This window comes from Pleurodeles waltl, chromosome 3_1, assembly GCF_031143425.1.
Source record: "Pleurodeles waltl isolate 20211129_DDA chromosome 3_1, aPleWal1.hap1.20221129, whole genome shotgun sequence".
Taxonomy (NCBI): domain Eukaryota; kingdom Metazoa; phylum Chordata; class Amphibia; order Caudata; family Salamandridae; genus Pleurodeles; species Pleurodeles waltl.
In genome coordinates, this window is record NC_090440.1 from 734,101,659 (window position 1) to 734,117,400 (window position 15,742).

A 15,742-nucleotide genomic window follows, 5' to 3' on the forward strand; every position below is an offset into this window, starting at 1 on the left:
CGGACACATTCTCGACCCCGTTTTCTCAGCAGGGAACAACATCACCATCTCTCACACCTCCAAACACACCTGGACCGACCACAGATGCATCGACTTTACCTTCATGAAGAAAACTGCACGCCACTATGCCCCCCCCCCCCCAGCAGATGCTGGGGCAGAGTTAAAGAAGCGCGACTCACCAATGCTCTCACCCCCTTTTCCCCACCGAGGCAGTAGATGCTAATGAAGCCGCTTGCAATCCAGACCACTGTCTATCTGAGTGTGCCAACAGCGTAGCCCTCCTCAGGAAACCAGCTGGAAACCGACATAGCAAAACACCTAGATGGTTCACTACAGACCTACAAGAGTCCGAACGCTACTGCAGATGACTGGAATGGAAATGGAGGAACAGCAAATCAACCAAAGACTGCATAGCCCACAAGAACGCAGTCACCATATACCACCAGAACATCAGAGCTGCCAAAGAAGCTGCTATTCAAGAACACCTCAGCACCAGCACTCACAACAGCAAAGAGATCTTCACCATCATCAAAGAATTCTCAGACCCCAAGACAGACACTTCATCCATCCCTTCCCACCAAGACCTCTGCGACGACCTCACCACCTTCTTCCACCAAAAAAACCAGGACATTTACGAAGGCTTCAAGAACCAAAACCCTCCTGCACCGCTCACAAATACCACCATGGACCAAACACCACACCATATCCTGAACTCCTGGACCCCCCTCGCCAAAGAAGACACCCACAGACTCATGAACTCCATCCACTCGGGATCACCCTCTAATCCGTGCCTTCATCACATCTTCAACCTGGCTAGTGCCACCATAGCACCTGAGCTGTGCTGAACTATCAACAGATACTTCAAGACCGCCACCTTCCCATCAGATTGGAAGCAGGCTGAGATCAACCTGCTACTCATGAAACCCACCACAGACCCAGGGGAACTGAAGAACCACAGTCCCATCCCTCTGCTCCTTTTCCCAGCCAGAGTAACAGAAAAGGCAGTCAACCAGCAACTCATCAAATTCCTTGAGACACACCAAATCCTAGACCCTTCACAGTCTGGATTTAGGAGCAACCACAGCCCTGAAACAGCACTGCTAGCAGCCACCAACGATATACACGCCATACTACACCACGTAGGCACAGCCGCACTCATCCTCCTTGACCTCTCTGCTGCATTCAACACCGTTTCCCACCCCACCATCTGTGCCAGACTCCATGAAGCCAGCATCCAAGATAATGCACTGGAATGGATCAGGTCCTTCCTCACCGGAAGAACAGAGAATGTCAGACTACCTCCATTCACATCAGAACACACAGATACATGCTGCAGTGTACCCCAAAGATCATCACTCAACATCTACATGGCCCCGGTAGCCAAGATCACCAAACAGGACGGGCTAAGCATCGTCTCCTATGCCGAAGATACTCAACTGATCCTCTCCCTGCCGACGACCCTGTAAAGGCCAAGAGAAGTTTCCACAATGAGATGAGAGCAATCGCCACCTGGATGGAAGCCAGCTGCCTCAAGCTCAACTGGTACAAAACTGAGATCCTCGTAATCAGCACCTTCCTTTCTGCCTGAAATGACTTCTGGTGGCCCACCACACTGGGAAATGCCCCTCCTCCCACTGACCTCACATGCATTTTAGGCACCATCCTGGACTCCTCACTATACATGCCCCCAAGTCAAAGCTGTTTCTTCGTCATGCTTTCACACCCTTTGAATCCTTTAAAAGATCTTCAAGTGTATCCCCTCCGACACAAGGAAGTCACACACGTACTTGTCACTCGCAAACTGGACTATGGCAATGCACTCTATGCCGGCATCACCAAGAAACTGCAATCAAGATGACAAAGAATCTAGAATGCAGCAGCCAGACTCATCCTGGACATCCCCAAAACGCCACATCTCCTCCTACCTCAGAGACCTACACAGGCTCCCAGTCAACAAGCGCATCACATACAAACTCCTGATTCACACCTGCAAGGCACTACACAACGTAGGACTGGCATACCTCAATCACTGCCTTGCCTTCTACGTACCCAACAGACAACTTCGTTTGGCCCAGCTTTCCCTCGCAGCCGTTCCCAAAATCGGAAAAGCACAGCAGGAGGAAGATCCTTCTCCCACCTCGCAGCCCGGTCATAGAACATGCTACCTCTCAAAATCAGGCAGACAGCATCAGTTAAGCATTTCGGGAAGGACCTCAAGATTTGGCTTTTTCGATTGAGCATCACACTCACAAACAGAGCATTGAGACCCTATGGGTGATTAGCTGTGCTTTAGAAATGACTGATTGATTGATTGGATGCAGAGACCAAGTTAGTCTTGCTGAAAAGTTACCTTATAAGTCCAGTGTGAAGAGTTCCATTCATGTTGGAGGAGGTATAGTGTTGCGTATGGTTGTTGCTGTAGCTCAAAGAGCTGGTTGAGTGTCGCAGGTGGTCGTTGCTGTAGCTTTGCAGGTGGTCGTTGCTGTAGCTTTGGATTGACATTCACCGTGGGCTGCCGCGGCTGTAGCATGAAGTGTCTTTTGTGTTGGCGGTCATTGCTGACGGTCGCTGTAATGCAAAGGGCAGGTTTCACCAGAGCTTCACGTCCGCGGTTGTCGGGCAGCAGGGTCTCAGCACAAAAGAGCCAGCTTACGGTCACAAGAAGCCTAGTCTTCAGGATTTTTACCTTTTCTTGCAGAAGGGTACAATCTAATGCCAGTTAAGGGTCCAGGACCTGGGGAGGCAATGAGGTACTCACTCAGTTTGTGGCCAGCAGGGCTCAGGAAGGTCCAGTTGCTGCAGGTCGGCTGGGCAGTTGGAGGGAGGTCTCTGAAGCTTGTTATGTCCATATAGCTCACACAGAAGGTCCCCCAGCTGACCCTTGGAGTCACTCTGAATTAGCCTGGGATGAAGATAAGTAGGTCAACAAGGAGGTTCTCAGCAGTCGGGCAGTCCTTTTTCTGTAACACCCATCTGTAGGTCCAGGAGTGTTCTGTATAGAAGCACTGGAGGTCCAATATTTACAACTGATGCCAGCCTTTGTGAGTGAGTGCTCAGTGTCCAACTCCCACATCTGGTTCTGGAAAGGATCTTCTCTTTCCCCTGTTAAGGCTCCAAACCGTCTGGGGATGTGTGTGTGTGTGTGTGTGTGTGTGTGTGTGTGTGTCTGTCTGTCTGTCTGTCTGTCTGTCTGTCTGTCTGTCTGTCTGTCTGTCTGTCTGTCTGTCTGTCCCCGTCCGTGTGTGTCCAGCCCATTGAAGTGTAAGTGGACTTGGGTAGCGCTCCTAAGCCTCCTTGGGGTTACTGCCTGGAAGCAATACAAAAAGCCCAACAGCAGAGCCATGAACAGGCATGTGACACAGGACAATGACAGAAGGCACAAATGATTAGGACAAGAAAATGCCAAGTTTGTAAAAGTGGCATTTTCAGATTTGTGACTTTAAATCCGACTATCATTAAAGAGGATTTTAAATTGCAATTAATTTGAGTGTAAACAACTTATTGCTCTCTGCTCCCAATCCAAAGTTGTCACTTACTAAATGTAATAAGGAAACCTAGTGTTAGCCAATGTGATCAATTGGCCAAAAGGGCATGTAAAACTCAAGTTCTACTTTTTAAATGCAATGCACCATGTACTCTGAGCCTTTGGCTTACAAGTATTAAAAAAGCAGGTGCAGGCCTGGCAAAAGGTTTATTTTGCCAGAATGAAATGGCACTTTAAAACTGCACTACAGGCTGCAGTGGCAGGCCTGGCACATGTCTAAAAGGATACTTTAATGGGTGCACATTGAGAGAAGCTGGAGACTGAAAGCAGGGAGCATTTTTTAGGCAGCTGTCGTTGTGGTTGTGTAGTGGAAGATGACCAGCCTTGTTTGAGTATCCCATGTTTGAGATGTTGCCAGGGATTGGAATAGTAGCACCCCAAAAAATAGAATGTGATACCTGCTTCTGTTTTGGAGTGCACTGCTGTCCCTGGCATTCTAGACAATTTCTGGTGCTATCACATTTTCAAGTGAAATTCAGAATAATAGGAATTTGTTTTACCCAGTAACTAGTTTGAAACTCCCCTTTTTTATTTATTTATAAAAGGCTACTGTTGGATTTGGTCTTTTCTGGAAGGTCATCCCCGAACATTTTGCCTTCACCTGCCCATTTTCAGAACTCGTTTTTAGTGGCTTTTAGGACTCTGTGCACTTTACCACTGCTAACCAGTGCTAAAGTGTTTTTGCTCTCTTCCTAAAACACATAGAAATGGCTTATACCCAATTGGTGTATTAATTTACTTCTAAGTCCCTAGTTCCTAATTTACTTCTAAGCCTGTGCCCAGGGCCTGTAAAGTTAAATGCTACTAGTGGGTCAGAAGCACTGGTTGTGCTACCCACTTAAGTAGCACTTTAAAACTGCACATACAGGCTGCAATGGCGGACCTGAGACATAGTTAAAATGCCATGTTGACCTGGCAAAATAAAACGTTTGAAAGAAAACATGGATATCGTCCACACAATTTTTTATCACAATTTCTCCTGCTTGAACAATACGTACAATTGTTGCAGGTGCTGTGCTGGATGGAATTCCGCCCTGATCCCGCAGATAACTGAGAATAAACTAGAGCCAATCAATGTGCGCTAGTCCCAACTATGATGCCCGAAGGCTCAAGCCAGTGAAACTTACTTATAAACAATTTAACAGTTCAACAGTCATTCTGACTCAAAAGTGCGCATTCTTCAGCTTATTGTATTCCATTGCATATACAGTTCATTCATCAAAACAAGTGTTTCTTTGCATTGTTAGGTGAACCATGATAACTGAAAACAACTGGTTTTGAATCCCAGTGCATTTTGGGTGTTAACCCTTCATCAGCGGAACTGTAAAATATATATCATACAGAAAAATCAGGCATGGGATATCATCAAACCCCTACAAACTACATTGACAGACCAATAATAATGCCAAATCTAAGTGTCACTAGCTGTCTTAACATGCTATTGATCAAAATAATGCACAGCCTGAGTTACCAGCATGTGATCTCAATTATCTCAAAACAAATGTGCTATAAATAACATGCAGGCTAAGAAGCAACCGAGCTCCTGTGAAACGAAACATGCTGAAAACCTTACCAAAATGTGAACCCATGTGTGGCCTCTTCCAACAAAACTGTGATTATAAACACCCTTACACTGAGTGCAACCCAACTAATGAGCTATCACGTTAGTTAACACCCAAAATGCATTGGAATTCAACACAAGCAGTTTTTAGTTATCATGGTTCACCTAACAATGTAAAGAATGAACTGTATATTCAGTGGAGTACAATAAACTGAAGAATAGACACTTTTGCGTTGGAATGACTCCTGAACTGTTAAATTGTTTATAAGTAAGTTTCATTGGCTTGAGTCTTTGGGCCTCACAGTTGTGCATGCTGGGCCTAGTGCACATTGATTGGCTCTAGTTTATTCTCAAAATAAAACTTTTTCCATGCCCAAACCTTCCTTTTGAATACATATGTCACCCCTGGTGTGGGGCCTGGCCAGTCCAGACAGCAGGGTGCAATGTATTTAAAGAGAAGAACCTGTACTTTTAGGTTTTGCATTTCCTGGTAGAGAAAAAATCGTAAACTCATTTTTAAGTACTGCAAGGCCTACTTCTTCCCTAGAATAACATTGGAGTTACCTTACTACATTTACTAAACTGTAATTTCCAATTGGAAACGGGTAACCAGTTCATGTTTGGTGTCTTTGGAATTGTAATGAAAAATCCTAACATATTACAGTGAGAGTTTAAATTAGAGTTTTGAAAATGCCACTTTTAGACAGTTAGCTTTTTCTTGTCCTAACCATTTGGTGTCAGATGAGTAGGGGTCAGATGAGTAGGTATAGTTGTCAGTTGATATTTGTATAATGCTTCCCGACAGTGAAACAAAGGGACAATAGGTGTGGGTGCGATGCGCTACACTGAGTTAAAGAGGGGGCGGAGCTTTCACATTCCATACTTGCATATCATAATGTCTAAACACTCTCACGAAGGGCTTGTCACTAGAATATTGTGACCCCAGACAAGCTTGATCTAGTACAGAGTATTAAGGGGATGCTCAACACCTCATGGGGTGGAAACGCCTAGATTCTTCTTCAACTTCAAAGTGGGCACTAGGTATAATTATTAGACCTCAGACACCAACTCTTCAATACATGTCTGGACTTGTGGATACTCTGCCAGGAAGGAGAACTGCTGTGCTGCTGAAAGGACTGCCACTCTGCTGGACTGTTGCTCTGAAGGACCGCTCTGCTGAGCTGCTTCCCTTTTGCCAGGGTGAATAGGATTGGACCTCCATCTCTTTAACCCAGAGCCCATAGTGACTCCAACAGCTAGTTGGCTGGCTTCCTGATCTGAAGCCCCAGGGACATCACAGGCTTCCAACCATCTTGCACCTGCACCTGGAATCTGCCACCTGAGTCTACCTGGCCAGTTAGTGCCATCACAGTCCTCAAACCTTAAAAGGGGGCATAAGGTTCCTCTGTGGATCTAGCACAGCAGACACATCTCCTCTGCTGCGTGGCACAAACCTGAGCAAAACGGATGCATCGCTGCTGCTGCATGGATCGGACCCATCACAAAGACCCACATCGCAGCCCCACCGGAGCCACCACTGTGCAATTCATCCTCATGTACAGGCCCTCAAATCCGTTGTCAACAGCATCCTCAACGAGGATACCGGATTCCACATCGCAGTCCCACAGCTCTTCGGAACCGACGAATCACCCGACTGGATGCTGCATCCTCGACTCCAGTCTTCACATCACAAAACCAATCAACAGGATTTTCGATGACAACACAATCCTTTGCATCATAGCCTCATCCCATCTCTGAGCTGACACATCGCTTTGGCTGTGCAATGCATCTTCGGCGTGGATCTTTGCAACATTCTGCAAACCAGGATTTAAGATACTCTGTTCAGTAGGCTGACCTGGATCCCCGAAGCTCACCCGTGCTCCATCGCAGTTGGCCTGAACTTGTGAACTAGTCCTGGTCCGGAACAACCAGATATCCACAGTTTGCGCTTTGTGCTTTTAGGGACAATTTCACTAAAATCTTTAAAGTTGAATATCTCCGGTTCTACTAACTGGATTTTTGTCATTTTGGTCTTGTTTGTTTTATTTATTAAGGAAAGTGCTATTCTTCTAACCTGGGTGGTATTTTTCACTTTATTACTGTTTGGAGAGTTGCACAAATACTTTACACATTGCCTCCAGATTAAGCCTGATTTGTCTGTGCCAAGCTATTAGAGGGTTGAGCACAGGATAATTTAGGGTTAACTTCTCCATTACCCTGACAAAGATTGTGGTTGCCGCTTGATCAGGGCTTATATCCCAGTCAACCAACAACCCAATTTCTCACAACTACATTTCCTGACATTGTTGTTCTTAGTAACCAACTGATACACTAAGCTGCCCAGTAGATTCCAATTTGCCTATTAGTTGGGGAAAGCTAATATTACATTGTTCATAATTTTACTGTGGATGGTGCCATCTCACCCCATCCAGGAATCTGTCATCCTACAGGAAGGCCTCTGTAGGGCTAGTATGTATACTGTACAAGGGTACCTTATTGCTAAATTGGAAAAGATACTTGCAGGGAGTTGTTAGATCTGGCATCCTTAGCGTTGGTTCCCTTTACTTTTTGCCTTCTGATCTCCTGTTTTGCTGACTTTATTTTTTCTGGCTTTAGTTTTTCTGTGCACTTTTACTGCTAACCAGTGCTAAAGTGAAGTCACTGTCTACTCTAAACATAATGAAATTGGTGTATCCACATTGACATGTTTAATTTACTTGTAAGTCCCTAGTAAAGTGTACTACATGTGCCCAGGTACATGTGTAAATCAAATTCTACTAGTGGGCCTGCAGCACTGATTGTACCACCCACTACAGTAGCCCTTTAAACATGTCTCAGGTGTGCCACTACAATGTCTGTATGTGCAGTTTTAAACTGCCATTTTGATCTGGCAAGTGCACCCACTTGCGAGGCCCAAATCCTCCTTTTTATTACATGTAAGCACCCCTAAGGTAGGCCATAGCTACGTGCACTGAATTTAAAAACTGGATGTGTACTTTTAACTTTAACATGCCCTGGTAGTGAAAAACTCATAAATTCATTTTTCACTACTGCAAGGCCTCTCTCTTCCTTAGGTTAGCATTGGGATTACCTTGCAATAGTCTTGAAGTGGAATTTCTGGTTAGTAAAAGATAGAAATTTGGAGCTTGGTGTCTATAGGCTCACAATTTCAAACCACAATTTATAGTGAAGTCGGATTTTAAATCGTAAGTCTGAAAATGTCACTTTTAGAAAGTTGGCATTTTCTTATTTTAACAATTCTGTGACTGCATGTTTCTGAATACTCATCTGGGGTGGGTGACCGTTGGGCTGGGTGCATTCTCTCTAGACAGTCACACATATACGGTGCTGGAGTGTGGCATTTACATCCTGATTGCCAATCACCAGGTTGATGGGCCTTCCTGGGCTAGATGGGAGGGAGGATCTGGCACTTACACCTGAATAAGGCTGTGCCTGCCCTCACACAAAGAGCTGCATAACCTCCTATAGAGAGTGTGGAGCCAGGGAACAGAGGACAGAGATCTTGTGCACTTCAAAGGCCTCTATTTGAAGTCTCCCCCACTTCAAAGGCTCAACTTGGTATAAGTACTGGACCCCAAACCCACCAGATCAGTACACTTCTGGATCTGAGAAAAACTTTCCAGGAAGAAGGACTATTGTGCTGCCAAGAGGGACTGCCACTCTGCTAAACTGCTTTGTTGTGTTGGCCTGACCTAAGTGACACCAAGGGCTTGCTGGCTTGTGTCCTGCTCTGAAGTCTCAGGGCCATCAAAGACTTCCTTCCATCCTGATTCAGCTGCTGGTCTCTGCTAACTGTGAGTCCTGCCCTGCCAAGAGGTGCCAATAGAGTCTTGAGCCTTTGAAATGGGCTTTGCAGTTCTTCTTCTACAAAAATCTACTCATCAACCCTGTTGAGCTAATCGAAACCACCTCATCCTCCCTCGCATCGCCACTGCCACCGAGGATGAGGTCTCTGCATCAATGACTGCGCGGCTCAGGATCATTGCATCACCACCAGTGTCACATTGCCAGCTGCGTAGCTCGACAATGACACATCACCTTCATTGCAAAGGGTTCAATGCAGCACCTCAAGGACACCTCTTTGACGACTTCACAGCTCGAAGACGACGCATCCCCCGGACTGTGCTGATCTGAACCGACATATCGCGTTCGCATCGCCTCCTTGACGTCGACGCAATCCTCCATCCAAGGTACTTTTCAAGGGGCCCAGAGTGGGTCCTGTAGCTGTCCTGCCCTCCATGGCATTCGACCTGAACTTTGGATCTACCCCGATCTAGCGCGACCTCAAGTAACCTTTTAGCGCTATTGAATTCTGAGCACTACTTTGCAGTTATTTAAAAAAAAATCAAATCTAGAGTTCTACATATTGGATTTTTGTCATTCTGGTCTTGTTTTTCTGATAAATATATTCTTGATTTTTCTGACTGGTGTTGAATCTTTTGTGATGTTTTCACAGCATTACTGTAATTTAAGTGTTGCACAAATACTTACATAATGCCTCTTCAGTTAAGCCTGACTGACCAGTGCCAAGCTACCGGAGGGTGAACACAGGTTAATTTAGGTTGCTTATCTGAGTTACCCCCTGACTAGGATGTTGGTCACTACTTGGACTGGGTACATACCTCTGCCAACTAGAGACTCAATTTTTAACAGGCGTGACTAAAGAGAAGTTGCTTGAATAGAGAACCGGACACAATCCACTCCTCTGTTGAAAGACACATTAGTGTGCTGCAGTAGAGTGGGCAAGGTCAATCAAACAATCAGTCATAATTTGTAGAGTGAAAACAAAAAAAAGGGGGTCAAGAAAACCACAAGACTCCCTGTGTGTAAATGCCTGTTGGTTGCGTTGGGACTTCACTAGAGGACAAAGGACCCTAGTCCTCCAAAAGCAAAACGTAAGTCAAATGGCGGTGAGGTGCCCACTAAGTAGATATGATTATTCTTCTCCGGGTCCTTGTATAAGGACAATGGGTTTACATTAAGCAAAGCTTACATCAGTGTCAGTGTTGTTCCAAGATCAATTTATTATTTGGAAGGAACAAAGAGGCATAAACGAAGTGTAGATACTCATAGGTCCAAGGGAATGTAAAGTAGGCCAGCCGCTGGGGGTCGCATACTAGTACTAGTTACGCGACCCCCAGCAGGTGGCCTACTTTACATTCCCTTGGACCTATGAGTATCTACACTTCGTTTATGCCTCTTTGTTCCTTCCAAATAATAAATTGATCTTGGAACAACACTGACACTGATGTAAGCTTTGCTTAATGTAAACCCATTGTCCATATACAAGGAACCGGAGAAGAATAACCATATCTAATTAGTGGGCACCTCACCGCCATTTGACTTATATAATTTGTTGAGTGCACCTATCACCCGTGAGGGTATCCAGGTGCGGAGGATGCTTCTTGGGGCCTCATTCAAACAGGTCTTGAGGCCTCTTCTGAATTCTTGGATGGAGAGAGAAGTTCTTAGGTGGGCGGGGAGGCTGTTCCAGGCTTTTGCTGCAATGAAGGAGGAGACGCGTCCATCACAGGTGCCTTGGCAGATGCGGGGGTGTGCACGATAGAGAGCGAGGTGGAACACAGGTGTCTGGAGGGACAGTGGAAATTCAGGAGGTGGGTTTGGTAAGCAGGGTCCATGTTTGTGCACGGCTTGGTAGGCATATGTCAGCAGCTTGAATTGGCATTGTTTGTGTACGGGGAGCCAGTAGAGAGATTTCTTAGGCGGGGGAAGTGTGTTTCTGTCTTGAGAGGTCCAAGATGAGTCTGGCTAATGAGTTCTGGGAGATCTGGAATCTTTCCATGAAGTGTGTCGTGAGTCTGGAATACGGAGCATTGCTGTGATCTAAGCAGCTGGCAATAAGGGCCTGTGTAAAGGTTCGTCTGATGGCAAGTGGAAGCCATTTGAAGATCTTACACCGCATGTGAAGGGTGAGGAAGCAGGTAGATGAAACTGAATTGATCTACTTTTCCATGTTGAGTTTATTGGTGATGATGATTCCCAAGTTTCTGGTGTGGCCTTTGTTATGCTACTGCTTAGAATACATTTAAGCGATGTTCTGTCCTGCACATTGCCTCCACCTGGGATTAAGAACCCTAGTTCGCTTGCCTTGCTCTGCAGCGAGCTGTTTACTGCCTTGGAGAAGGTGAACAGTTTCTTTTACACGGCTGGTCTGTTTTATTTTTGTGCAATATATTTTTTAGGTCTGCTTTCCATTTCAGCGGTTTTTGATATTATGTGTTCAACCTAAAAAAGGGCTTTCAGAAGTGCCAGGAGTGGGGATTTGGCCCCAGCCACATTTTGCTAATCGGGAGTACAAGTTTTGATTGTACTGCCGTATTTAGGGTGGGTGTGGGGGGTTTGATTGCTTTTTTTTTTTTTTTTTTTTTTATACTGTTCCTTACTGTCAGGTATATCCTGGTGCTGAGGGACAGTAAAATAGAAAATGTACCCTCACACCATGGGGGGAAACTGGTGTTTGTGTGCGTGCGGGGGGGGCAGGGCATTCATTTTTTACATTTTTGAAAAGCAAACTCCCACTTTGGGAGTTTGTTTTTGAAATATAAAATAGTTTGAAAAGGTTTGACAACCAGAAGTCCTGTTCGGCAGAGCCTTTTTTAAACTATTCCTTCAGTGTCAGGTTTTGCCATGACAGCAGTTCTTGTCAATATATAGAGATATCTACTGGATTGGTGGACATACCTAAATTTGGGGTGTGGGGGTGGGGGGTGGTGTGGAGTAAAGGCAGTAACATCCTCTGCCACCATGACTGCTTTTACTTCGTCTACTAAATCCAAAATAAGGCTCTCTGTCTAGAATGGCACAAGTTGGTGAAAAACAGTGGTTTGTATGCTATCCCGAGGGGTTGCCACTAGTTAGATTATTTGCAAGCATTCATCCCATCACCTTTTGGATGTTTGATGGTCAGTAGCATCACTATAAACCTGAGACTGCAATAGCTTTCCAATCCTACTACTGCCATTGTTCATGAATTCTAAAAAGTTATACATTTGCATCCATTCAAGGAGTACTTCTGTGGTTGCAGATTTGCTACTTTTTTGCTAAACAAGTCACTACGGGGCAAATTTACAAAGAAGTGATGCTTGCAGCACAGATAGCAAAATTACTATGCTACATTACGTGACCTGAAGTGAACTGCACCATATCTTCAAAGAAATGGCATAACTCTGCTCTCTTCCTGCTCTGGTGCTCTTTGGGCTTTCTAGCTCCAATGCATACACCCTTGAGCAATAGTGCAAGAGTGTCTGCGTTATGGTCAGGATTTTTTTGTGCAGGAAGGCGAACCTTCTTGCAAAAAAACTATAACTAGAGGCTTTTTCGGTTTTTTTTCCTGTACAGAGGAAATAATGAGGAGAAATAAAAATATGTATACTCAGTACCTCAGCCCAGGCAGGTGCTCCATTTTTGCTCATATCCATGTCTACATCTCTTTGTAACATGGGTTTGCATCAAAATCCTTTGGTAGATGCACAGAAACGCCCATGCACCACCAGTGGAACATCTACCTGATCCAAAGAAACGCAATCCAACGTAATGCACTGCATTGCGTTACTTTTTCCTAACAAGCCTTGCAATACAAAAATTGTGTGTGTTTGTAAATAGTACAAAGGCTTTTGCGTCTGGTTCCATAAAAAAAGTGACACAACCTTGACGCAAAATTTTTGTAAATCTGGGCCTAAATATATTTAAGTTCCTAATGAACTAGATAAAACCTCTGAGTAAATTCAGGATGACAAGAAAACCTGCCTAGAAATAGCAGATTCCACTCAGGGCCCCCAAACCAAATACCAAGCACAGAATGTATTTATTTGGGGGGTGTCACACCCCAATCTTCCTGCCTGAAGCTATGCCCCCGATAATGCCCAACCTCGTCAAGCATGACAAGTGCTGAAGGGAAGGAAAGAAAATCTTCTCTCTTCCACTGATCCCCACCAAAACTCTGCATTTTGAAAAATTGAATAATTTCTGTGCCCCACTGACTTCATGTTCCCTGACCAATTATTTTGTTTTTTTTTGTCCAAGTGCCTATATTTGTGTCTCCACGGTCTGGGTCCATGTCACTCTAGCTCAGATTCTACGTGGTCCTCATCAATTCCTTGTTTTTCCCTCTCCTGGTGTCCGTCTCTGTGTCTTTCTGCCTCCACGTGTCTTCCCATTACATTGTCCTAGTCAGTGTCTCCCTTTCCCATTATCTTGCTCCAGTGTCCACGTCTGTTCGTGATATTCGAGTCTGCGTGTACTTTAAATCCCTGGAAATGCATACAGTGAAATATCAAATTCCTATGATTTGTACCACAAATGCAAACTGATAAAAAAAAGGAAGTTGCGTCCGAATGTGCAACTCATACAGTGAACTACTTAAAATCTTTAAGTAGTCCATACAGAGATGCAGCTGCACCGCCAATGAGATAATGCAAAATTAGTTAGTCTTTGCTGAATACAAGTGGTAACACATTAAGACAGCACTTCTCATTTCTCATCTGTCTTTACCCTCAGCCCTCCAGCAATCACACTTCCACACATAGGAAAATTCTTACAACCAGATAAACCACCAACCATCCCAATTATATGAATGACACACATATTCCTGGGCTTAGTTACTATTGCAAGTTAAGGACTAAAACTCCATTGACTCTGTTAATTACCACTATCACCTATATTGTTAATGCCTTGGCTTAAAAAATACTGTTGATCCTCAAAAATGTTTTTCTAACTATCAAAGAAAGGCAGCAACCATCCAATATTGAATATCTTTGATCTAATGGCCTCTGGACAGCAGTTATCTCAATCCCTAAACGAGGAACTCAAATTAATGACATTTCCCATAGCTGGAAGTACTAAAGTTAGTTAGTAGATATACTAAAGCCATTCTAATGATAAAGAACGTACTACCAGGAGAATAGTAATTGTGGTAAAGACACACAACCTAAATAAGTTCTCTTTGTAATTCACAAAAAAAAAACTAACATATGATTTCAAAAATGGCTTGAAATGTGTTTTCAGAACATTAACCAGTATGCTTAGAGAGCAACATCATAATAGAATCCTTTATTAAATACCTATGCACATGGTGTCCTCTTTAGGGTTGAGCATAGCAGTGCGCAAGCGCTGCTTTTCTGACGTGTTGGTATTTATGTGGGATTTTAATCACGCCCACCTCACACCCATTACTTTCGTTTGTGGGCTTGCCTTTCAAAAATCCTTTGATTACATTATTAAATGCTTTACGTTTGTTCCGCCTTGGGGCAGTTTTGTTACTGCCTTGTGGACTGACCCTGTTACATGGATAATTGTACGTTTGCTGATATGTTTGACTGCGAGCGAACTTCTTTTTCCTTTTGTGTCTCTCCTTCGCGCTTAGACTCCTGGTACCTGTGGCGCTTTGAATTGATTTGCTTATATCAACTGTTTTACTTTTCATTTTCAATTTATATGGCATGAAAAGTCCAGTTAGGAATTTACAACGCTAATACCTCTAACTCGAGCAAACGCAAGACCCATTGCATTGCAAATGCTTGTTTGTTTTAAGAGAAGTATGACCTCACAGCGTTAATGTAAATGTAATCTGTTTAGGAATCTGAATTCTTTGGGATGTGCCTCAATATTTTTAAAGACCTTGTAGCGTTTGTAATGCTGGTTACCTTGCTTCGAAAAATATTTGTTTTGGCTTCAGTGGTTATCTTGATTAACTGCAACATTAAATAAATCCAAACTGAAATAACCCCCTCGTAAGTTGTCATTAATTACCCTACATTAATTTTAATGAAATATAAAATGCCCATTGCGCTTCCTTTGACTTTTATCCTCCTCTTCAATGCAAAGACTCAAAAGTGCCTCAGGTTGTAAAAAATGTAGAAACTGCCCCAAGTCAAGCCATCCTCCTCTCAAGAGCACCAGCAGCCAAACTCCAGCTACTCCTCTTGGTGTTCTTCCACCTTTTTACCTTGGTTAAGTCTCCGCCTTCTGCAGGGCCAAACCAAATCCCTGTCCATTTGTGGTTCACCAGAAAAGAAGGCGGGTAATGATGGAAGTGTGCTACTTTCTGTATCTCCAAGCACTGCATTGAACCCGATGCTGCCACCTTTCTGCTGTCCACAGTCACACCGTCAACAGAAATGACTTCATAATTCTTTGGAGGAATATTACAATTATTATTAGGTGTTGAGAACCAGCTCTGTTTTATTTGCTGTAGAGTGAACTGTGATTTCACTTGGAAAATGAATTGCCTTTTCATTGCTCAAAATGTGTTTTTTATTCCCATGTCTTACAGCATAAAGCAATTATGGCACGTGCAAAAAACTTGTCAGATTCGGTGGTCGGTCTTGAATCATTTATTGGCTCTGAGAGGGAAACCAATCCATTATACAAGGATTACCATGGTAAGTTCACCCTCAGAAATGCAAAAAGAGTGCCCCGCGCTCTCCTTGGCCACTTAGCAGTGTGCTTGTCAATTGGAGGATCCGTGCAGAGCGTAGCATTAGACTTTCCTTTATAATATACTTTTTAAATGTTTTCCCTTGCTAGCCATTATTGGACCAAGCGATATTTCCCAGCAAAATGCATTAGGGCTGCAAGAAAAACAAGGCAACTCCTTG

General features: G+C 44.1%; 1 protein-coding gene across 1 annotated transcript in view; it reads left to right on the forward strand.

Annotated features, from left to right (window-relative positions):
* The window catches only part of ELP4 (elongator acetyltransferase complex subunit 4), a 1,051,499-nt gene that overhangs the window by 644,026 nt on the left and 391,731 nt on the right, over positions 1–15,742 (forward strand). The window contains exon 8 of the mRNA XM_069223479.1: positions 15,418–15,526. Within this exon, the coding sequence (XP_069079580.1) occupies positions 15,418–15,526 (109 nt within the window). The remainder of the gene's footprint in view (positions 1–15,417; positions 15,527–15,742) is intronic.